General features: G+C 37.6%; 1 protein-coding gene across 1 annotated transcript in view; it reads right to left on the minus strand.

Moving 5' to 3' along the window:
- The window catches only part of GPC5 (glypican 5), a 1,436,730-nt gene that overhangs the window by 950,192 nt on the left and 464,692 nt on the right, over positions 1 to 21,846 (minus strand). Inside the window, exon 6 of the mRNA XM_086709551.1 lies at positions 4,089 to 4,209. Coding sequence (XP_086565677.1) covers positions 4,089 to 4,209 — 121 coding nt within the window. The remainder of the gene's footprint in view (positions 1 to 4,088; positions 4,210 to 21,846) is intronic.

Below are 21,846 nucleotides of genomic sequence, written 5' to 3' on the forward strand. Positions count from 1 at the left end.
ATCTTTTGTTTTGTTACTTTCTTCCTCTATGTTTGTTCTTCTACTTTTGGTCCATTTCCAAAGTGAAGCCAAAACTACCCTTATAAAACATTAATTATATTATATCATCCTCTGCCTACAGTCTTTGGCTTCCCATCCCACTTAGGATAAAATCTGAACTCCCTGCTGGAACTATCAAATCTTAATTCAGAATCTCTATCTCTTACCCGTTCACTCACTCTGTTCTGGCCACATGGGCTTCTGTTTGTTCTTTGAATACAATAAACCTATTTCTCCCATAGGTCCTTTGTATGTGCTATTCCTTTTGCGCCAAACACAGTTCCTCAGATTTTCCTGATTCTTTTCTTTTCCTTCTTTAACACCAACCCAAATATCCTCCTTTTAATGGCCTCCCAAAACACATGCTTCTGAAGTACCTTTTCCTACCTCATCCTGTTTTGTTTTCTTTATAACATTTGTCAGCTATAGTTATTGTACTTGCTATTAAGACGTTTAAAAAGTACCACTTCTTAAAGTAAAATTCCTACCCACTTGTCTAGTTAGTGACTCTAATTATAGAGGTTACAGGGCAGGAAAGGCGGTACAGTTCAATGACAGGCCAAAAGAAAGGTGTTTGGAGGCTAATTGTATGGAGCCAATTTACTAATAAATATGGCTGGTTTATTTCCACATACTTACATAGAAGGAAAAGGACAAGAGGAACATTTACTTATCCATATGATGAGAGATGTCATTTTAACTGTTAAATGCACTTAATATCGGGGCACCTGGGTGGCTCAGTCGGTTAAGCGTCCGACTTCGGCTCAGGTCATGATCTCACGGTCTGTGAGTTCAAGCCCCGCGTCGGGCTCTGTGCTGACAGCTCAGAGCCTGGAGCCTGCTTCGGATTCTGTGTCTCCCTCTCTCTCTGACCCTCCCCCCATTCATGCTCTGTCTCTCTCTGTCTCAAAAGTAAATAAACGTTAAAAAAAATAAAAAAATAATAATAAATGCACTTAATATCCATCGCAATAACAAAGAGATTGAGTTCTAGCCAAACAGAAATAAATGATGATCTAAATCCATAGATTAGATTTTGAAATATATTCCTACTTCTACTTCCTCCCTTTGTCTCACACTATTCCAAAATTAAGAAGTTATCACTTATAGAAGACAATGTTCTGAAACTCTTCAGACCTGACACTTTGTCAGGTCTGTATAACTGTCCCTTGATAGTTGCCAGGGCACACACATATTATCAATAGTCATAAGTCTAGCGAAAACAAAAATGTTCCTTCATCTCCAGGAGAGCTGCCTTAGGAAAGAACGTGTTCTAAGACATTAAGTGCGAATATGTTCATGCCACCTGTACAAAATATGACTTTCTGCTATCTTCAATAAAAATCTAAATTTCAATCATCATCCTAGTAGACTTTAAAAAGACAGACCTCAAAAAGAGCATTTTATATGATATTCTCTTCTAGTTCTAGAACAAAACTTAAGTATGAATAACTGGAGATGTTCACAAATGTAAAGATGAAAGAATGGGACTCAATTTAACACAGGAGATAAAAAAAAGTGGGATTATTTCCCTCTGCCATCTTGAAAAGGATATGGCTTTAAACCTATGAAACAAGAATATGGTGATGTTAGGCTGAATGGACAACATATCCGTGAACCGGTTTCCTAAGAGTTTTTATAAACCTTTATATTTTGAATATCTACTTATTTCCTCGAGAATATGGTTACTTATGTCTGTATACTCTTTCCTATATAGCAGCTCCGTCCCTTTTACTTATAACAGGTTTTCATCATGTTATGTATTGAATGCACACCTACTTGACATATATATCTACATACTTCTACACTATAGCCATGTGCCATTGCCCTCTTACATATGTTACCCGCCTTCCTACGACCAAATAAATTAACATAATGAGGCAGAATAAATATACACTGAAGTTTTATTTTTCCTTCCTGCCCCCCAGTGGCGTATCCTGTACACTCTCTGGAGACTGCTTACCCCACTGCGGAGACCGCTAAAATTTTGCTATATCCCAAGGAGAGAAACCAACTCATCTTAAAGCTCTTTTGATTTTATGACCAGTGAACACTCGAATTTCTGAATAATCTAGATCTGCACACCTTATTACGGTTCATGATGCTAGGAAGTGCTGGCTAGACCAAGGCATTCGTTCCTTCAGCCACAGGTTATATTGTTGGCCGCTGGTGATTCAGAGCTGAGTTAACATACCACCCACCTCCACCCTCGCAGCCTTCATCTAATTACTGGTCCAATGATCCAATTCCTCATCCAACGCAGGCCAAACTGAAAGGCTGAAAGTCTCCAGAATTCCTACTGGATTCAGATGAGGCTTCCATTACAACCACAATAAAGTTCAACTGCTCTCTTTTTAAGGCACCACTTCTTCTGGTCTTTTTACTGATTATAACGTCATGCTGCCAGAAACCTCCTGCACAGATATCTCTGTCCCAGCGTCTCTTTCCTGGGAAACCTCAACAATTATGTGTCGAGTTCCTAATAAATTGTTTATGGAGCCACTGGAAATTCAAGAATTAAAATAATACCCTAAATTTTCCTGAATCCCCATTTGGTTCTCACTGAGTCAGGACTAATTTCACCTGGAGGTCTTCTTTGTTTTTTTTTATGAAAAATCAAGTTTCCAAAAATTCCTCCTTTTGAATGCCTGAGCGACATTTACTATTGGGCTTAATATCACTGCTTCTGAGGACAACAGGGTTTGTCCATCTTGATCTCAGCCATTCTGCCTCAGGCTATGGTCTAGTTGATACTGCTCACTACAATACCTCCTTCAGTGTCACTTTAGCTCCTGACACAATCCCACGACCACTGAGGTCCAAGAAATGTCTGAACACTTGGCATAATAACAGCATAAAGGACTTACTTTATCTGGGAAGTGTCTCTCTGAGGGAAGGCTGTGAGGTTTAACTCACTAGTAGATGTGACACCACTTTTCTCTTACACTTTTCTCAATGGAACTTAACTTTCAGTTCTGCCATCCAGGCTGAGAGCTCTGTTTCCCCAAAGCACCAGTCATAGAGTAAGCAAAATACCATTATTGCCTCCTGGACGGGATAAATGTTGGACACAGACCCTGATATCCTCCTTGAATTTCCTTTGATGAAGACACAGACTTTGATAAAAATGCAATCCTAAGAACAGACCCTACATAAACTTAGGTTTTGCAGAGCAACTATGAAAAGCATACCAGTGACTCTAGAATATTTGAATATTAATAGAGTCAGTACTTTAAGTTTGTTATGTTAGTTATTAGAAATAAGAATCAACTATCCATCCAAGGTTCTACTTAGGAAAAATGAAAATATATGTACAGATTGTTATAAAAAGACTAATAACTAGAAAATAGTCCTTCTTACCCCAAACTCCAACAAATGAAGAATGGAGGGTGGCCTTCACAGCATGTAACATAATATTTGATTCTAACTAAAAGATTAGTTCAGTGAAGTGTTCTTTTGATAGAAATTCTCATGCTTCATATATGTTAAAAACAGCAGTATATACTCACTTGATGACATATTATTAAAGATAAAACAGAAGTATTTCATAAACCACCAGATTATAGATTATAAGTAGATTATAAGGTAACATGTAAAACGTGATACAGAAAATAAATACAAAAAATGCATATTATTCATTTACGATAACTTTTATAGAAAATGGAACAAAAATCTTCACAGCAAGTCTCAGAGAGTTGCCTGCAAATGACTTACTTGTTCTTTGTTTCCTCTAATTGTCACAGTAGACTCCATGTCTAAAGCTTATTCACTGGGATGAAGGTTATCCTGAGATTTTCATCACATATTAAAATGCTGAGGCTATGTCTCCTTTTCACAGATACAGACTGCCCTCCATTGAAATACTACTCTACATTGATTCTTTATGAAAATCGCTCGAATATTTCTAAAACTCTAGATACAAATAATTTATTCCAATACTCACTCTTAAATAGGACTATTAGGATTAACAGATTTATCACATTTAATGGAAAGTGGCCACTTATTATTTACCATTGATTCTACCAATAAATAGAGTTTCAGTCACTTACCTGAATAACGTGCTTTAGTTTATCAATAATTTGATTTATCACAGGATCAGTTCCTCTGACTTTGACTTCGGGATTTCCAGATTGGGCTTTGATTCCATTTCCAACCACACGCTGAGTATAGCTAACAAAATGAAAAGTGGAAGATATATGAGTTAGTAACCTGGTCACAATATGATCTGCCATAACTATTTGAACATATTTGAGTTCAGAATATTGTTCCTTTAAGGGTACATGACAATATACCCTGGCACAGCTACAGTATTTTTGTTTTGGTAAATGCTTAGCAATGTAAATATAGACTACTCTAATGTTTTTTCTCTCAAAAGACCCAACCAAAGATTGTGTTTTAACATCACTTATCAATATACTAAAGAAAGCTAATACACATTTCACTTTGTTACCAAGTCTTGCTGAATGACACATATGTCTGCATCCATATTATTTGAGTCAACTTACTTCATTTTATATAATATACAAATGAGTCCCAACAATATCTTTTACATATTGGATCAGGAAATTATATATATAATTAAATGTAATTAAATACGTATTTACATAAAACATATATATATGTATATATAAATATGTATTTACATTAAATATGTATTCATATACAAATATATTTATATAAAATACACATACATATATTTTACCACACAAGTCAAAATTACAAACATTATAAACAACTAAACTGACAAAATATTTTGCAAGTAGACAAAACACAATCAGCTTTCACCAACGTATACCTAAACGAGGGTCTAGTAAATTGTGTTGTATGTAATGGGGTGATTGTATAGGTGGTTAAAGTCATTGCAAATTACTATCTTCCCAAAATGATAATCACACAGTATCAACTTAGTAAGCATACACATGTTTAGATTCATCAGTCACGATCCTAGGAATGAAGGAGAGGTTTAGCATGCTATGGGGATAGCTAGAAGGAACTGTGTATGTCAAGTGAGAGGTAGGAATAACACAGGTAGTAAACACTGAGCATTCAGAAAAGTCCATCTTGACTAAGACACTTGGGGAAACACTAAAGAAGTTAGAGGTTGTGTTAGCCCTTGAAGTATTACGGAAAGAATAGGTCCTAGATGACATAGTTAACGCAAACTCCAGAGCAAAGGATGACATCCCAGCAGGAGAAATGGCAAAGGCATATGAATGACACACACAGTGAAGAATAACTAGGTTTCTATTTGCAAAGAGCACAAATGGGGAAAAGTAAGAGATAGGAGGTCACACCCTGAACATTCCATACTCTCTCCACTTAAGACTTTCCTCTGAGCAATTTGTTTAAATAAAAGTCATAATAAAGTGGTCTCAGAGACTTTTCAACAAACATTTTCATATGTTTAATATAATTTTTCTTCCCTCTATTTGAGCAGACTATCACAACTATCCATATGAACCATCTGTATTTTTCTACAGCAATGGAATCTCTTTGAAAAGATGAAAAGAGAGTCCACTGTTGACAATATGGCGACACAAAAGAATTTTCTTTTTTTTTTTTTTTTAATTTTTTTTTTTTCAACGTTTATTTATTTTTGGGACAGAGAGAGACAGAGCATGAACGGGGGAGTGGCAGAGAGAGAGGGAGACACAGAATCGGAAACAGGCTCCAGGCTCTGAGCCATCAGCCCAGAGCCCGACGCGGGGCTCAAACTCAAGGACCGCGAGATCGTGACCTGGCTGAAGTCGGACGCTTAACCGACTGCGCCACGCAGGCGCCCCGAATTTTCTTTTTTTATTTTATTTTTTTTTAACGTTTATTTATTTTTGAGACAGAGAGAGACAGAGCATGAACGGGGGAGGGGCAGAGAGAGAGGGAGACACAGAATCGGAAACAGGCTCCAGGCTCTGAGCCATCAGCCCAGAGCCCGACGCGGGGCTCGAACTCACGGACCGCGAGATCGTGATCTGAGCTGAAGTCGGATGCTTAACCGACTGCGCCACCCAGGCGCCCCAAGAATTTTCAAGGAATATCCAGCTTCATCCCAAATTTTGCATACACAATGACCAGTTCATAAAAGTGGATCAAACAATTCTTAACTAGATCCTTCCAATTAAATGATGGAACTGTGGGGGGCACCTGGGTGGTACAGTCAGTTGAGTGTCCGACTCTTGATCTCTGCTCAGGAGATGGTGTGCATTGATGGTGCAGAGCCTGCTTGGGATTCTGTCTCTCTTCCTGTCTGCCCCTACCCTGCTGTACACATGCTCACCCTTGCTCTCTCTCTCAAAATAAATAAATAGACTTTAAAAAAAAATGTAAACAAAGGGGCGCCTGGGTGGCGCAGTCGGTTAAGCGTCCGACTTCAGCCAGGTCACGATCTCGCGGTCCGTGAGTTCGAGCCCCGCGTCGGGCTCTGGGCTGATGGCTCGGAGCCTGGAGCCTGTTTCCGATTCTGTGTCTCCCTCTCTCTCTGCCCCTCGCCCGTTCATGCTCTGTCTCTCTCTGTCCCAAAAATAAATAAACGTTGAAAAAAAAAATTAAAAAAAAAATGTAAACAAAAATGATGGAACTTTTTCATATTGATAATATCAATTGGACATGACAAAAATAATGATATTAATAAATCTTTTTTATTTTAAAACAACCTTGAACCCACTTCTTCAGGCAGAAATAGAAGGTACAGAGTTATGCATTCCAGTATACATTAGACACTGTCAATATGTGCCAATAACCAGTGGTAGAAGGAAACCAAGCCCACAAATCTATTAATGTGTAATAATATTTTTTACTTAGGAGGAATCGAGTAAAATCTAAATATTAAGCTTTTCTTAACTCCTCTATAGCACTATTATATTTTTCTTCAAAATATTTCAAGCAGATTGCACATGTGGCTCCTTTATTAATGTACTACTAACAATAATGAGTAATATGAACACATAAATAGACAAATGCATGTTTATCATTCAGGCATTGTTTTAAATACTTCCTTTGTAGTTTGTCACTTTATTCACATGATAATCATTTGTCGTGGTCATGAGAATGTGCCTATAGACCTCAAACTACTGGAAGTTTAATTGCCTAAAAGTACATGGGCTTTGCTCTGAAATCTATTTCTGCATCTGCCCCCAACCAGTGACTGAGTGCAGCAGAGCTAATAAGCAGGGCCATCACTAGAAGACACAGGGCTCCTCTGGTGACCAAGTTTGTCTCAGGATTCCCTGAAACCCTTGCTAACCTTTCTTAGGCTGCACTACATGGTAGAATGCTTTCACTCAACCTTTTTACCATCCCCTTCACTCTGGGTCATACGTGCTTCATGACTAACAGCTTTTCCAGCTTTACTCAGTGTCCACCCCATTTACTCCGATAGATATTTCCTTTAATAAATCCTCTTGTGTTTTATCCCTTTTTGGCATCTGCTTCCTAGAGAACCCAGATTAATACATCATATAATTTTTATACTGTAAGTATTCCTACTCTATAGATTGAGGATCTAGGATCTGAATAGGTTAAGTAACTTTCCCAAAGGCAACATTTTGTTAAGTGTGCAGCAAGGGTATGAATCCAGGGAACATGAGGTCCAAAATACAATCACTCAAAAATTATTAATGAAAACTCCTGAAATCAACTAAGATAAATTGGGATACAATTAGCTTGGTGCAAAGTGTTTGTTTGTTTGTTTGTTTTAATCATTTCTTCTTTTTTTCTGTAACTACAGCATTTTCAAAAGTTTTACTATTTATAATTAGGAAAGAATGTACTATTTTCCTCAAAGATCCCAAAGAACAGTTGTATATTACCAGCTGGTGGGGTGAAAAGAAACTAATAGACTTCAAGTGTGCTCTAAGATTTTCCTGTTTGGGGCACCTGGCTGGCTCAGTCAGTTAAGCATCTGACTTCGGCTCAGGTCATGATCTCACAGTTTGTGAGTTCGAGCCCTGCATCGGGCTCTGTGTTAACAGCTTGGAGCCTGGAGCCTGCTTCAGGATCTCTGTCTCCTCTCTCTCTCTCTCCCCTTCCTCTGCTCATGCTCTATCTGTCTCTCTCTCTCTCTCTCTCAAAAATAAAAAAAAAATTTTTTTAATTAAAAAAAATATTTTCCTATTTCTCTAGAAACACAGACAAAGTGAGTAATGGAAAGTTAGTCTTGTATCTTAATTTTAAATACAGTAAATTCTTGAACAACACACGTTTGGACTTCCCTCAGTCCACTAATACATAAATTTTGTTTTTCAATAAATACAATATTATAAATATATTTTTGCTTCCTAATTATTTTCTTAATAACATTTTTATTTTCTTTTCTCTAGCTTACTTTACTATAAGTATAGTTAGTATGTAATACATATAATATACAAAATATGTGTTAACTGACTGCTTATGTTATTGGTAAGGCTTCTGGTCGACAGTAGGCTATTTGTAGTTTGGGGAAAGTCAAAAGTCATATGTTGATTTTTGATTATGCTCATAACCTCCACATTCTTCAATGATCAACTGTAAACTGTTACTTGGTTTATGGTTCGTGGGTTCGAGCCGTGCATCAGGCTCTGGACTGATGGCTTGGAGCCTGGAGCCTGCTTTATAATCTGTGTCTCCCTCTCTCTCTGCCTCTCTCCCACTTATGCTCTGTCTCTCTCTCAAAAATAACATTAAAAAAAAGATGTAGGAATGTCATGTTACTTAAATCTGAAGAATATCTCATTTTTTATTCTTAACTGTCACTGTTGATAACACAGATAAATGTTATCACAAATACAATTGATCAAGAATCTCATTCCAAACTAGTGTCTTATAGAATAGTTCAGGATCACTATTCTTATTTATTGTTTAAATAAGGAAAAAGTCTGCAGCAGGCCATTTAAGATACTTCAAGTGAAATATAAGTTTTAAAAATAAGTTCTTCTTTTCTGTTTTTGTAAGGTTAAGGAGAACCACAATGCAATAGCTGTTCATACATACCAGAATGGTTTAAATGAAAAAGATAGATGATACCAGGAGGAACTGGAGCCTCTTCTGGTGGGTGAGAGTATAAACCAATGTAAACCACTACTTGACATGTATTTTAAAGCTAACATATCCCGTGGCCCAGAGGATATACTCAACAATGTTTACCAAAAGACAGGTATAAAAACACTCAGGGAAGTACTACTCAAAATAGCCCCAAACTGGACACAATCTCAATGTTCATAAACATTAACATGGGAAAATAAATGGTCATATATTTATATAATGATATATGATACAGCAATGAGAATGAATGAATCACAACTATACTCAAAATCTTATATAAGCTAAATGTGGCATGAAAAAAGCAAGATATGGAACATATTCTATTACCCCATCTATAAAAGTTTAAAAATGAGTCAATAATGTTCTAAATCACCATAACTGCTACTCTAGAAGATACGGTCTAGAAGGTTGAAGGGGCTCCCTGGAGTTCTAGTAATATGTTTCTTGATTTGGGACCTGGTTACATAACAATGCTCATTTTGTATAAATAAAAAAAACAAAAACAAAAAACGCTGAATTGTAGAGTTAAGGTTTGAATATTTTACTATATGTGTGTATTTTCAACCTAAAGAAAACACATTAAAAACCTCCTTGCTCTTTTTTCCTTAATATGTATACAATAGACAAATTGTCTCTGAACCATGTATAAATAAAAGATCCACGCAGGTATTTTTAACATGGTCTAAATGGTGGTGTCATCACTAAATTAGTAATTTAGGAGCCTAGATGATATAAAAACTTACTCCCTGCAGCCTTGCCTTTGTATGCAAAAATATGGTTTCTAAATAAATAAATATTTTTCTAACAAAGAGTTTGAGTTTTTTATTATGAAATTTTAATAAATCATTAACCACATTTTCCTTCTAATGTACAAGTAATGGATAAAACATTTCAAGGATCCCTATAGAGGTTTCTCAACTTGAAAAATTGCTTGCATTTCAACTAGAAAAAGGGAATAAAACACACACCCACCAAAAAGGCCAATTTTTTGTTAGAGAAGTAGCAGACCCACCATCTGTACTGATTTCTTCTAAGCAGGTCTGGTAATGGATGACAGCAACTTAATAGGGATACTCACTCCCCAAGTAAAACTTGCTTTTCATTAAAATGGAAAAAAGGCAAGCACTGACGTTATTTACATTCTATAAAGATGTTTTAAAATGATGATTAACAAGATTCCAATTCTCTATGTGTTCAACATATGAAATATTAAAAAGAAGTGTTATTAAATCTACACAGGGTATGTCATTAGGAAATCATTTCTCCAGACTCTACCAACATTTCTTATTTGAAATTCATGTCATGCCCTACTAGTTGGTATTAATTTTACTTTATTTAGAACACAGAATTTGTTTCAGATGCACATCAAAAGTATGGTATTTTGGGGGAAGATGGCGGCGTAGGAGGACGCTGGGCTCACCGCGCGTCCTGCTGATCACTTAGATTCCACCTACACCTGCCTAAATAACCCAGAAAACCGCCAGAGGATTAGCAGAACGGAGTCGCCGGAGCCAAACGCAGACGAGAGGCCCTCGGAAGAGGGTAGGAAGGGCGGCGAGGCGGTGCGCGCTCCACGGACTGGCGGGAGGGAGCCGGGGCGGAGGGGCAGCTCGCCGGCCAAGCAGAGCCCCCGAGTCTGGCTTGCAAAAAGCGGAGGGGCCTGACGGACTGTGTTCCGACAGCAAGCGCGACTTAGCGTCTGGGAGGTCATAAGTTAACAGCTCTGCTCAGAAAGCGGGAAGGCTGGAGGACAAAGGGAAGGAGAGCTGCTGAGCCCCCTGACGACAGAGCTCAGTTTGGTGGGGAACAAAGGTGCTCGCCAGCGCCATCTCCCCCGCCCATCCCCCAGCCAAAATCCCAAAGAGAACCAGTTCCTGCCAGGGAACTTGCTCGCTCCCTGCAAACACCCAACTCTGCCCTTCTGCAGAGCCAAACCTCCGCAGCGGATCTGACTCCCTCCTGCTGCCACGGGGCCCCTCCTGAAGTGGATCACCTAAGGAGAAGCAAGCTAAGCCTGCCCCTCCTGCCCCCGTGCACCTTCCCTACCCACCCCAGCTAAGACGCCAGATCCCCAGCATCACAAGCCTGGCAGTGTGCAAGTAGCCCAGACAGGCTACCCCACCCCACAGTGAATCCCGCCCCTAGGAGAGGGGAAGAGAAGGCACACACCAGTCTGACTGTGGCCCCAGCGGTGGGCTGGGGGCAGACATCAGGTCTGACTGCGGCTCCGCCCACCAACTCCAGTTATACACCACAGCACAGGGGAAGTGCCCTGCAGGTCCTCACCACGCCAGGGACTATCCAAAATGACCAAGCGGAAGAATTCCCCTCAGAAGAATCTCCAGGAAATAACAACAGCTAATGAGCTGATCAAAAAGGATGTAAATAATATAACAGAAAGTGAATTTAGAATAATAGTCATAAAATTAATCGCTGGGCTTGAAAACAGTATAGCTGACAGCAGAGAATCTCTTGCTACAGAGATCAAGGGACTAAGGAACAGTCACGAGGAGCTGAAAAACGCTTTAAACGAAATGCATAACAAAATGGAAACCACCACGGCTCGGATTGAAGAGGCAGAGGAGAGAATAGGTGAACTAGAAGATAAAGTTATGGAAAAAGAGGAAGCTGAGAAAAAGAGAGATAAAAAAATCCAGGAGCATGAGGGGAAAATTAGAGAACTAAGTGATACACTAAAAAGAAATAATATACGCATCATTGGTATCCCAGAGGAGGAAGAGAGAGGGAAAGGTGCTGAAGGGGTACTTGAAGAAATCATAGCTGAGAACTTCCCTGAACTGGGGAAGGAAAAAGGCATTGAAATCCAAGAGGCACAGAGAACTCCCTTCAGACGTAACTTGAATCGATCTTCTGCACGACATATCATAGTGAAACTGGCAAAATACAAGGATAAAGAGAAAATTCTGAAAGCAGCAAGGGGTAAACGTGCCCTCACATATAAAGGGAGACCTATAAGACTCCTGACTGATCTCTCTTTTGAAACTTGGCAGGCCAGAAAGAATTGGCACGAGATTTTCAGTGTGCTAGACAGAAAAAATATGCAGCCGAGAATCCTTTATCCAGCAAGTCTGTCATTTAGAATAGAAGGAGAGATAAAGGTCTTCCCAAACAAAAACTGAAGGAATTTGTCACCACTAAACCAGCCCTACAAGAGATCCTAAGGGGGACCCTGTGAGACAAAGTACCAGAGACATCACTACAAGCATAAAACATACAGACATCACAATGAGTCTAAACCCGTATCTTTCTATAACACTGAATGTAAATGGACTAAATGCACCAACCAAAAGACATAGGGTATCAGAATGGATAAAAAAAACAAGACTCATCTATTTGTTGTCTACAAGAGACTCATTTTAGACCTGAGGACACCTTTAGATTGAGAGTGAAGGGATGGAGAACTATTTATCATGCTACTGGAAGCCAAAAGAAAGCTGGAGTAGCCATACTTATATCAGACAAACTAGACTTTAAATTAAAGGCTGTAACAAGAGATGAAGAAGGACATTATATAATAGTGACAGGGTCTATCCATCAGGAAGAGCTAACAATTATAAATGTCTATGCGCCGAATACCGGAGCGCCCAAATATATAAAACAATTACTCATAAACATAAGCAACCTTATTGATAAGAATGTGGTAATTGCAGGGGACTTTAACACCCCACTTACAGAAATGGATAGATCATCTAGACACACGGTCAATAAAGAAACAAGGGCCCTGAATGAGACATTGGATCAGATGGACTTGACAGATATATTTAGAACTCTGCATCCCAAAGCAACAGAATATACTTTCTTCTCGAGTGCACATGGAACATTCTCCAAGATAGATCATATACTGGGTCACAAAACAGCCCTTCATAAGTTTACAAGAATTGAAATCATACCATGCATACTTTCAGACCACAATGCTATGAAGCTTGAAATCAACCACAGAAAAAAGTCTGGAAAACCTCCAAAAGCATGGAGGTTAAAGAACACCCTACTAATGAATGAGTGGGTCAACCAGGCAATTAGAGAAGAAATTAAAAAATATATGGAAACAAACGAAAATGAAAAGACAACAATCCAAACGCTTTGGGACACAGCGAAGGCAGTCCTGAGAGGAAAATACATTGCAATCCAGGCCTATCTCAAGAAACAAGAAAAATCCCAAATACAAAATCTAACAGCACACCTAAAGGAAATAGAAGAAGAACAGCAAACGCAGCCTAAACCCAGCAGAAGAAGAGAAATAATAAAGATCAGAGCAGAAATAAACAATATAGAATCTAAAAAAACTGTAGAGCAGATCAACGAAACCAAGAGTTGGTTTTTTGAAAAAATAAACAAAATTGACAAACCTCTAGCCAGGCTTCTCAAAAAGAAAAGGGAGACGACCCAAATAGATAAAATCATGAATGAAAATGGAATTATTACAACCAATCCCTCAGAGATACAAACAATTATCAGGGAATACTATGAAAAATTATATGCCAACAAATTGGACAACCTGGAAGAAATGGACAAATTCCTGAACACCCACACTCTTCCAAAACTCAATCAGGAGGAAATAGAAAGCTTCAACAGACCCATCACCAGCAAAGAAATTGAATCGGTTATCAAAAATCTCCCAACAAATAAGAGTCCAGGACCAGATGGCTTCCCAGGGGAGTTCTACCAGACGTTTAAAGCAGAGATAATACCTATCCTTCTCAAGCTATTCCAAGAAATAGAAAGGGAAGGGAAACTTCCAGACTCATTCTATGAAGCCAGTATTACTTTGATTCCTAAACCAGACAGAGACCCAGTAAAAAAAGCGAACTACAGGCCAATATCCCTGATGAATATGGATGCAAAAATTCTCAATAAGATACTAGCAAATCGAATTCAACGGCATATAAAAAGAATTATTCACCATGATCAAGTGGGATTCATTCCTGGGATGCAGGGCTGGTTCAACATTCCCAAATCAATCAACGTGATACATCACATTAACAAAAAAAAAGAGAAAAACCATATGATCCTGTCAATCGATGCAGAAAAGGCCTTTGACAAAATCCAGCACCCTTTCTTAATAAAAACCCTTGAGAAAGTCAGGATAGAAGGAACATCCTTAAAGATCATAAAAGCCATTTATGAAAAGCCCACAGCTAACATCATCCTCAACGGGGAAAAACTGAGAGCTTTTTCCCTGAGATCAGGAACACGACAGGGATGCCCACTCTCACCGCTCTTGTTTAACATAGTGCTGGAAGTTCTAGCATCAGCAATCAGACAACAAAAGGAAATCAAAGGCGTCAAAATTGGCAAAGATGAAGTCAAGCTTTCGCTTTTTGCAGATGACATGATATTATACATGGAAAATCCGACAGACTCCACCAAAAGTCTGCTAGAACTGATACATGAATTCAGCAAAGTTGCAGGATACAAAATCAATGTACAGAAATCAGTTGCATTCTTATACACTAACAATGAAGCAACAGAAAGACAAATAAAGAAACTGATCCCATTCACAATTGCACCAAGAAGCATAAAATACCTAGGAATAAATCTAACCAAAGATGTAAAGGATCTGTATGCTGAAAACTATAGAAAGCTCGTGAAGGTAATTGAAGAAGATTTAAAGAAATGGAAAGACATTCCCTGCTCATGGATTGGAAGAATAAATATTGTCAAAATGTCAATACTACCCAAAGCTATCTACACATTCAATGCAATCCCAATCAAAATTGCAGCAGCATTCTTCTCGAAACTAGAACAAGCAATCCTAAAATTCCTATGGAACCACAAAAGGCCCCGAATAGCCAAAGGAATTTTGAAGAAGAAGACCAAAGCAGGAGGCATCACAATCCCAGACTTTAGCCTCTACTACAAAGCTGTCATCATCAAGACTGCATGGTATTGGCACAAAAACAGACACATAGACCAATGGAATAGAATAGAAACCCCAGAACTAGACCCACAAACGTATGGCCAACTCATCTTTGACAAAGCAGGAAAGAACATCCAATGGAAAAAAGACAGTCTCTTTAACAAATGGTGCTGGGAGAACTGGACAGCAACATGCAGAAGGTTGAAACTAGACCACTTTCTCACACCATTCACAAAAATAAACTCAAAATGGATAAAGGACCTGAATGTGAGACAGGAAACCATCAAAACCTTAGAGGAGAAAGCAGGAAAAGACCTCTCTGACCTCAGCCGTAGCAATCTCTTACTCGACACATCCCCAAAGGCAAGGGAATTAAAAGCAAAAGTGAATTACTGGGACCTTATGAAGATAAAAAGCTTCTGCACAGCAAAGGAAACAACCAACCAAACGAAAAGGCAACCAACGGAATGGGAAAAGATATTTGCAAATGACATATCGGACAAAGGGCTAGTATCCAAAATCTATAAAGAGCTCACCAAACTCCACACCCGCAAAGCAAATAACCCAGTGAAGAAATGGGCAGAAAACATGAATAGACACTTCTCTAAAGAAGACATCCGGATGGCCAACAGGCACATGAAAAGATGTTCAGCGTCGCTCCTTATCAGGGAAATACAAATCAAAACCTCACGCCAGTCAGAGTGGCCAAAATGAACAAATCAGGAGACTATAGATGCTGGAGAGGATGTGGAGAAACGGGAACCCTCTTGCACTGTTGGTGGGAATGCAAATTGGTGCAGCCGCTCTGGAAAACAGTGTGGAGGTTCCTCAGAAAATTAAAAATAGACCTACCCTATGACCCAGCAATAGCACTGCTAGGAATTTATCCAAGGGACACAGGAGTACTGATGCATAGGGGCACTTGTACCCCAATGTTCATAGCAGCACTCTCAACAATAGCCAAATTATGGAAAGAGCCTAAATGTCCATCAACTGATGAACGGATAAAGAAATTGTGGTTTATATACACAATGGAGTACTACGTGGCAATGAGAAAGAACGAAATATGGCCCTTTGTAGCAATGTGGATGGAACTGGAGAGTGTGATGCTAAGTGAAATAAGCCACACAGAGAAAGACAGATACCATATGTTTTCACTCTTATGTGGATCCTGAGAAACTTAACAGAAACCCATGGGGGAGGGGAAGGAAAAAAAAAAAAAAAGAGGTTAGAGTGGGAGAGAGCCAAAGCATAAGAGACTCTTAAAAACTGAGAACAAACTGAGGGTTGATGGGGGGTGGGAGGGAGGGGAGGGTGGGTGATGGGTATTGAGGAGGGCACCTTTTGGGATGAGCACTGGGTGTTGTATGGAAACCAGTTTGACAATAAATTTCATATATAAATAAAAAAAAAAGTATGGTATTTTGATGTGTGCTCACATAATTTTTGGGGGACAAATATTTGGAATCTGACCCTGGAATGCATTACAAATCACTTCAAGTGGTCTGAGAAGTCTTTGATAACTTCACTGGGTCAAGACATAAGAACTTCAAAATTTATACGAAATGAGAAAAACACTTGATCAGGGACTTTCTCTTTTTAACATGTCACCATCTTTGTTAGAGTTTTAAGACCGAGAATGGGGACCATGTTGGTGGTGGTGGTTTAGCAATAACAGTAGTAATAGGTGTTTTGTTTGTTTGCTTGTTTGCTACTTTTTTTGTATGATCTGGTTAGGTGATTGTATATTAAAATTCCTTCAATTTCCAGAGTTTTGAGTCTCCTAAAATCTAGGAGGCAAAACACTGTGTGTTTTTGGCTCTGGTAAATATGTTGCCATCCTGGGTAAAAAAGTCTGGGAAGGACATTACATGTATTCATCAATGAACCTCTTTTTTGACAACAAATTGTCCTTTCAAATAATTTCTGGGCCTCCCTTCCTGGTTCTGGCAGCAAATGTGAAAGTAAGTAGCACTGGTATTTTTGTGTGTAAATTTTCATCAAATATTTGGGTGACACTGAATACCACTGCTGACTGCTGCTTTATGTACAGGCAGCTTCTGTATAGCACTTTTCCTCTACAGTGAAGGTCTTAATCTTTGAAATCTCAGAACGAAAAGAAGTCATATGATTGATTTTATGTGCCAGGTTTATGGGGCTAACCTTTCATGGTAGGTAAGAAGCTTACAGGGGATTTAGAAAATAGAGACATCTGTAGAATCAATTCAAAATGATTAAACCTTTTGTGATTGCACTATCTCATTTCAATTGCTGAGCCACAAACTATAAGTTAATCTCTACCATTTATTTGGCTTTATAATTATAGATAATGTCTAAATTTGAGATCTATGTTTCTGAACCTAAATAATGAAGTCAAAATAAATATATATCTTAGAGACCTTATTGTGTTATCATTACTTATAGGTAATTAATTTCCTGATGCAGATATTGTATTTCTGATACCTTATGGATAACAATCGTTAACATTATTTTAATAAGGCAACGTCATGCTTTGTATGGTACCAACGAAGAATGTTTATCAGATCCCTGCCATAAATAAAATATGAACATGTTTAGAAAAAGCAAGAAAGCAAGAACTCATTAAAGAATGGATATCAATCAATCTTCCGCCTAACTTCAGTCGGCAAGGCATGTATTTGTGCTTGTCAGTTTAGCCAGGTAATCACAGGTTTCAAGATATTTTATAAGATAAGCAGCTGTGTGAACCTGCAAAATATTTGCACATGAGAAACTAGTGACTATACATGCAAAACCAGTGGTGTTCTGAAGGCTATCACTTTGACAAACGTTGATTACCTGATAAAAATTGTATTAAAAGTAAACTTCCCCCCATGTAAAAAAAAAAAAAATAGTACATTCCTTACATGATTTCTTTTCTCCTAACCCCTCCCTAATCTTACCAAGAAAAGATCAATATCTTAATTATAGCAAAAGCTCTGTTTTTATGGTTTAAAATTTTTGAATTAAAAATTCAAAGCAAGTAATAATAAACCTTTGGTTTGTTTAATTAATTATCCTCATTTTCTTCAAGGTAACTGTCAAATTTAAAATGATCACTTCCAACTACCATCAACTGCACATACTGTTATATGAATTATGAAATGTTATACTAACTTCTGTTTCCCAGGCACACATTTCAAAATTAAATTCTTCTTAGTAAGAGACAAGCTATCTTTCATGGATTTATGATAGCTGATAATCATCATTTTGTACTGATTTTCTGTCTCCCTTCACTGTTTGCTATCAATATATGAAAGTAAAATGTTATTGTCTGAGTACTAATAAATTAAATACTATTAGAGCCAAAAAAATGACGTGAAATTGTTTAGGGTATAAATTTCATTTAACCAAACTTGTATTAGACATCACTAAATCCTAAAAGTTCCCAGAATCTTATACAGCCTGTTTTGGTATTTTTTAAATGTAATTGACACCAACATTAATTAAATTTCAGATATAAAACTATCAACTGCATCATAAATACTTTAAAATTAGGCTCAAGATACAATAATCTAAGACTACCAACATATCATCCAAATGAAACACTTAGGTACTTCTTACTAATAGATACCATAATAAAATCAGAGAGAAAGAACCTCTGAATTTGAGACTATACTAGGTTACTAGTACCACCACTAGGTTCCTAGGGCCACCATATTCACCCCACTACACAGAGTATTCTAAAGAAACTGGAAGCTACCTGCATGAAAACAAATTTCCCCTTGAACTTTAATTAATCAATAGACTTTACATATAAACCTCTATCCTTGAAGTCATAATCTATTTTATTCTAGGGAAATTTTATTTACTACAAAATAATATTTATATTTCTCAAATACAGCTCTCAAATTATAGCTTGGGTTTTTTTCATTACAATTCAGTTATCCTTAAGGAAAATAATCACCTTTGGAAATTTTCAGTACCTAGTATCTAGCATTTCCTGTAATCTAAATAATTTTCATCTTACTAGCAAAAGTAAACAATGCTATTGATAATTTCCTGTGTTCCAAATTCATACAAACAGGAAATAGAATCTTAAAATATGATTTGTTCTCCTCTTAAGCAGCAGCCCAACCACCTGCCCTGAATGTAAACTTTCCCTGAAAGCTATGAAGGGCTAGTTTATCATGAAGGTGTTGACGGTTGATTCTTTGGGGACCCATATAAGCACACAGAATAAATTTTAATCATACTTAATGCTAATGTGGTAGCAAGGCTGTGACAATATTCAAATGTGACTAATTTCATTGAATTAGCTGTACTCAGTAAGCTAAACTTCATTGCTTAAATCTATATAAATGCCTCAAAAGAAATAATTAAGCTCATCTCCTTTCTATTTATTTTTTTGTTGATGCTTAAGAGTGAAAAGATTTTAACCGAGATCTTTTGTCTGCTTGGTTTTTGTTTTTATTTAGCAATCAGTTCTCCTGTTTTATCACCATAAGACTATGTGGGTACTTAGCAGGTTGCTGAAGACAGCACTCTGCTTTCAAAAAGAAATACACCTATTCCAGGAATATAGTACTTGGCATTCAGCTCTTGGCCTATAGCCTAATAGATCTGTTGTCTGTCTTTAGTGACAGTCACATAAATTTAAAGCTGGAGAGGACCTTAGAGGTCATCTAGTCCAACTGAACCATGTTTTAAAACAAATGAAGAGGTATGTTTATTTCATCATTTTGCACCTATGTACTGTATATTTCTAGAAAAGCCTTTGAGACAGCTTAAAATAAAAGGCATAGACACTATAAAACAAGGGCACAATGACAGAATAATGAAGAGAGGCAGATGACAATTATAAAAGAAGACCTAGTAAAGAGACACTACACTTCAGCCTAAAACTTAGCCCTAAGCCTCTTGATGGTAAAGGCTAAAAGGAAACCCAGAATTCAAATAGCTCTTATTAGTTAATGAAAGTGGTATTTGCAAATGTCAACAGTCACTTTTGTTTTGTTTTGTTTTGTTTTGTTTTGTTTTGCTTTTGGTATCCCTAAACTCTCAAGCACAGCACTTGAGTCCTTAAGTAACAGACAATGAACAATACAACCAAAATGATCTTCAATAGCAATTTCAAAGGTTCCAAAGATATAAGTACACATGATCCTTTTTTATATGAATCTTTGTTAAGAGCTGTCTGTGTGATATTAGATTTTAGTTCTGAACAAGCATTTCTCCTGGGACTTGGTTATCTGACTTGGTGAAAAATGTAGCCTTGGAGAACTTAGAAGAGCAGATGGTTAATATTTCCCTGAATTTACTTTTGTTTTTAATTGATATTTCATTTCACCACTCACAAGGAATATATTCTCTGGATAATGTATTGAAGCACCATAAACAAAGACTCTCAAGGTCAAAGGGACTTGAGATAGATCAGAAAGCAGAGGTCTGGCCTGAGGAGCTGAATGCATGGTCTCTACTGTACTACACGGCAAATAGGAACACGACAAGCAATTTACCAATAAATAAACACCAATGAGAGGGGAAGAGTGGGTGTAATGGCACGACACATTTTAACTGACAGTTAAATGTTTTCTAATAGATTTATACATCCTACATTTAATGGGATCATTTTCTTTTCTCTTCCATCACTTTTCAAAACATGTAGCTTGTTGCTTTGTAGAGGAAATTATTTGGTAGATTCAATTTCCAAAGTTTAAAACAGGCCCATCATCAATGTTCTATGAATTCGATGGTCTTGATGTTTTGATGGTCTTGAATGTATTGGACGGTTCATATATTTTTGGATAGGGATGGGAGCCTGTCAAGGAGGTCAAAAAGTCTGCATTTTGTAGCTCTTATTATGAACACTTCTCGTCTGCTCTTATCTTAGGCATAATCACACAAATTAGTTAGGAATTAATAAAAGCCAGGCATAATCACAAGAACTAAATGGATAAAAATGTTTATATATATTTTATTTGTATTTTCAATAGCAAGAACTTGGAGTTCTGGGCCCATGGAAGAGATTTCAAGTTTTGAAGATTTGTAAATAGCCATTCTTAACAAAAATAACCCAGCAATAATTAGTATTTAGAAAGCAATTAGAATTGGAGCTTAACACGTCAGTTTTAATCTCCAGTTTCAATCTTGTCTCTGATGCCAACTTGAAGTTCTGTCCAGCTATTCTATTTTGTGGTCTGTTGAATCTCAAAATACAAATCGATAGGTTTCAAATCATAGTTATTATGAAGAGCAAGGAGGAGGTGAAGGTGGGGAAATAACTAAGCTTTTTGTCCATACTTCATCTTAACTAGACCATAGCCAACTTTCTGTTATCACACAGTCCTGAGAAAACAGTCCACTTGCATAACAGAATTTAATGTGTCCACTTGCATATATGAGAAAATTTCTCCTCCAGCTATTTTTTGGCAAACTCAGTTGTGCTGTGCAGAAAACAGCTGGACTTAGTTCCACAGACAGAACTATACATGCCCAGGGACTTTTAGATCCCCAACAACTGTATATACCCCAGAAACACATTTGGCTGACTCACTATATGAAAAATATGCATACACAGAATACAGGACATTTCTGATAGCCTCCAGAGTCCAAATAGAAGGGGTATTTGTGGCCCAGATGACTTAGAGATTCCACACCTTTGGGAAAATGTGGCCAATCTCTCCCTCACTCTCTTTACTTCCCTTCTTCTTATCTTTTCTCAGTCACTTAAATGATTTCTGCCACATCTCTCAGGGTTTACACACTCCATCCTCCCTGCCTGGAAAGTTCTGTACCTTTAGACCCTTTCCTCAGTCAGCTGCACTAAACATCAAAAAGATTTTTGCAGTAATGATTCATTTAAGGATTTTGAGATTACCCTAAATTATCTGGGTGAGCCCCAAATGCAGTCACCTATATCTCCTTAAATGGCAGACAGAGGGAGATTTCTTTCT

Source organism: Puma concolor, chromosome A1 (assembly GCF_028749965.1).
Source record: "Puma concolor isolate L17-30 chromosome A1, mPumCon1.1.hap2, whole genome shotgun sequence".
Lineage (NCBI taxonomy): Eukaryota > Metazoa > Chordata > Mammalia > Carnivora > Felidae > Puma > Puma concolor.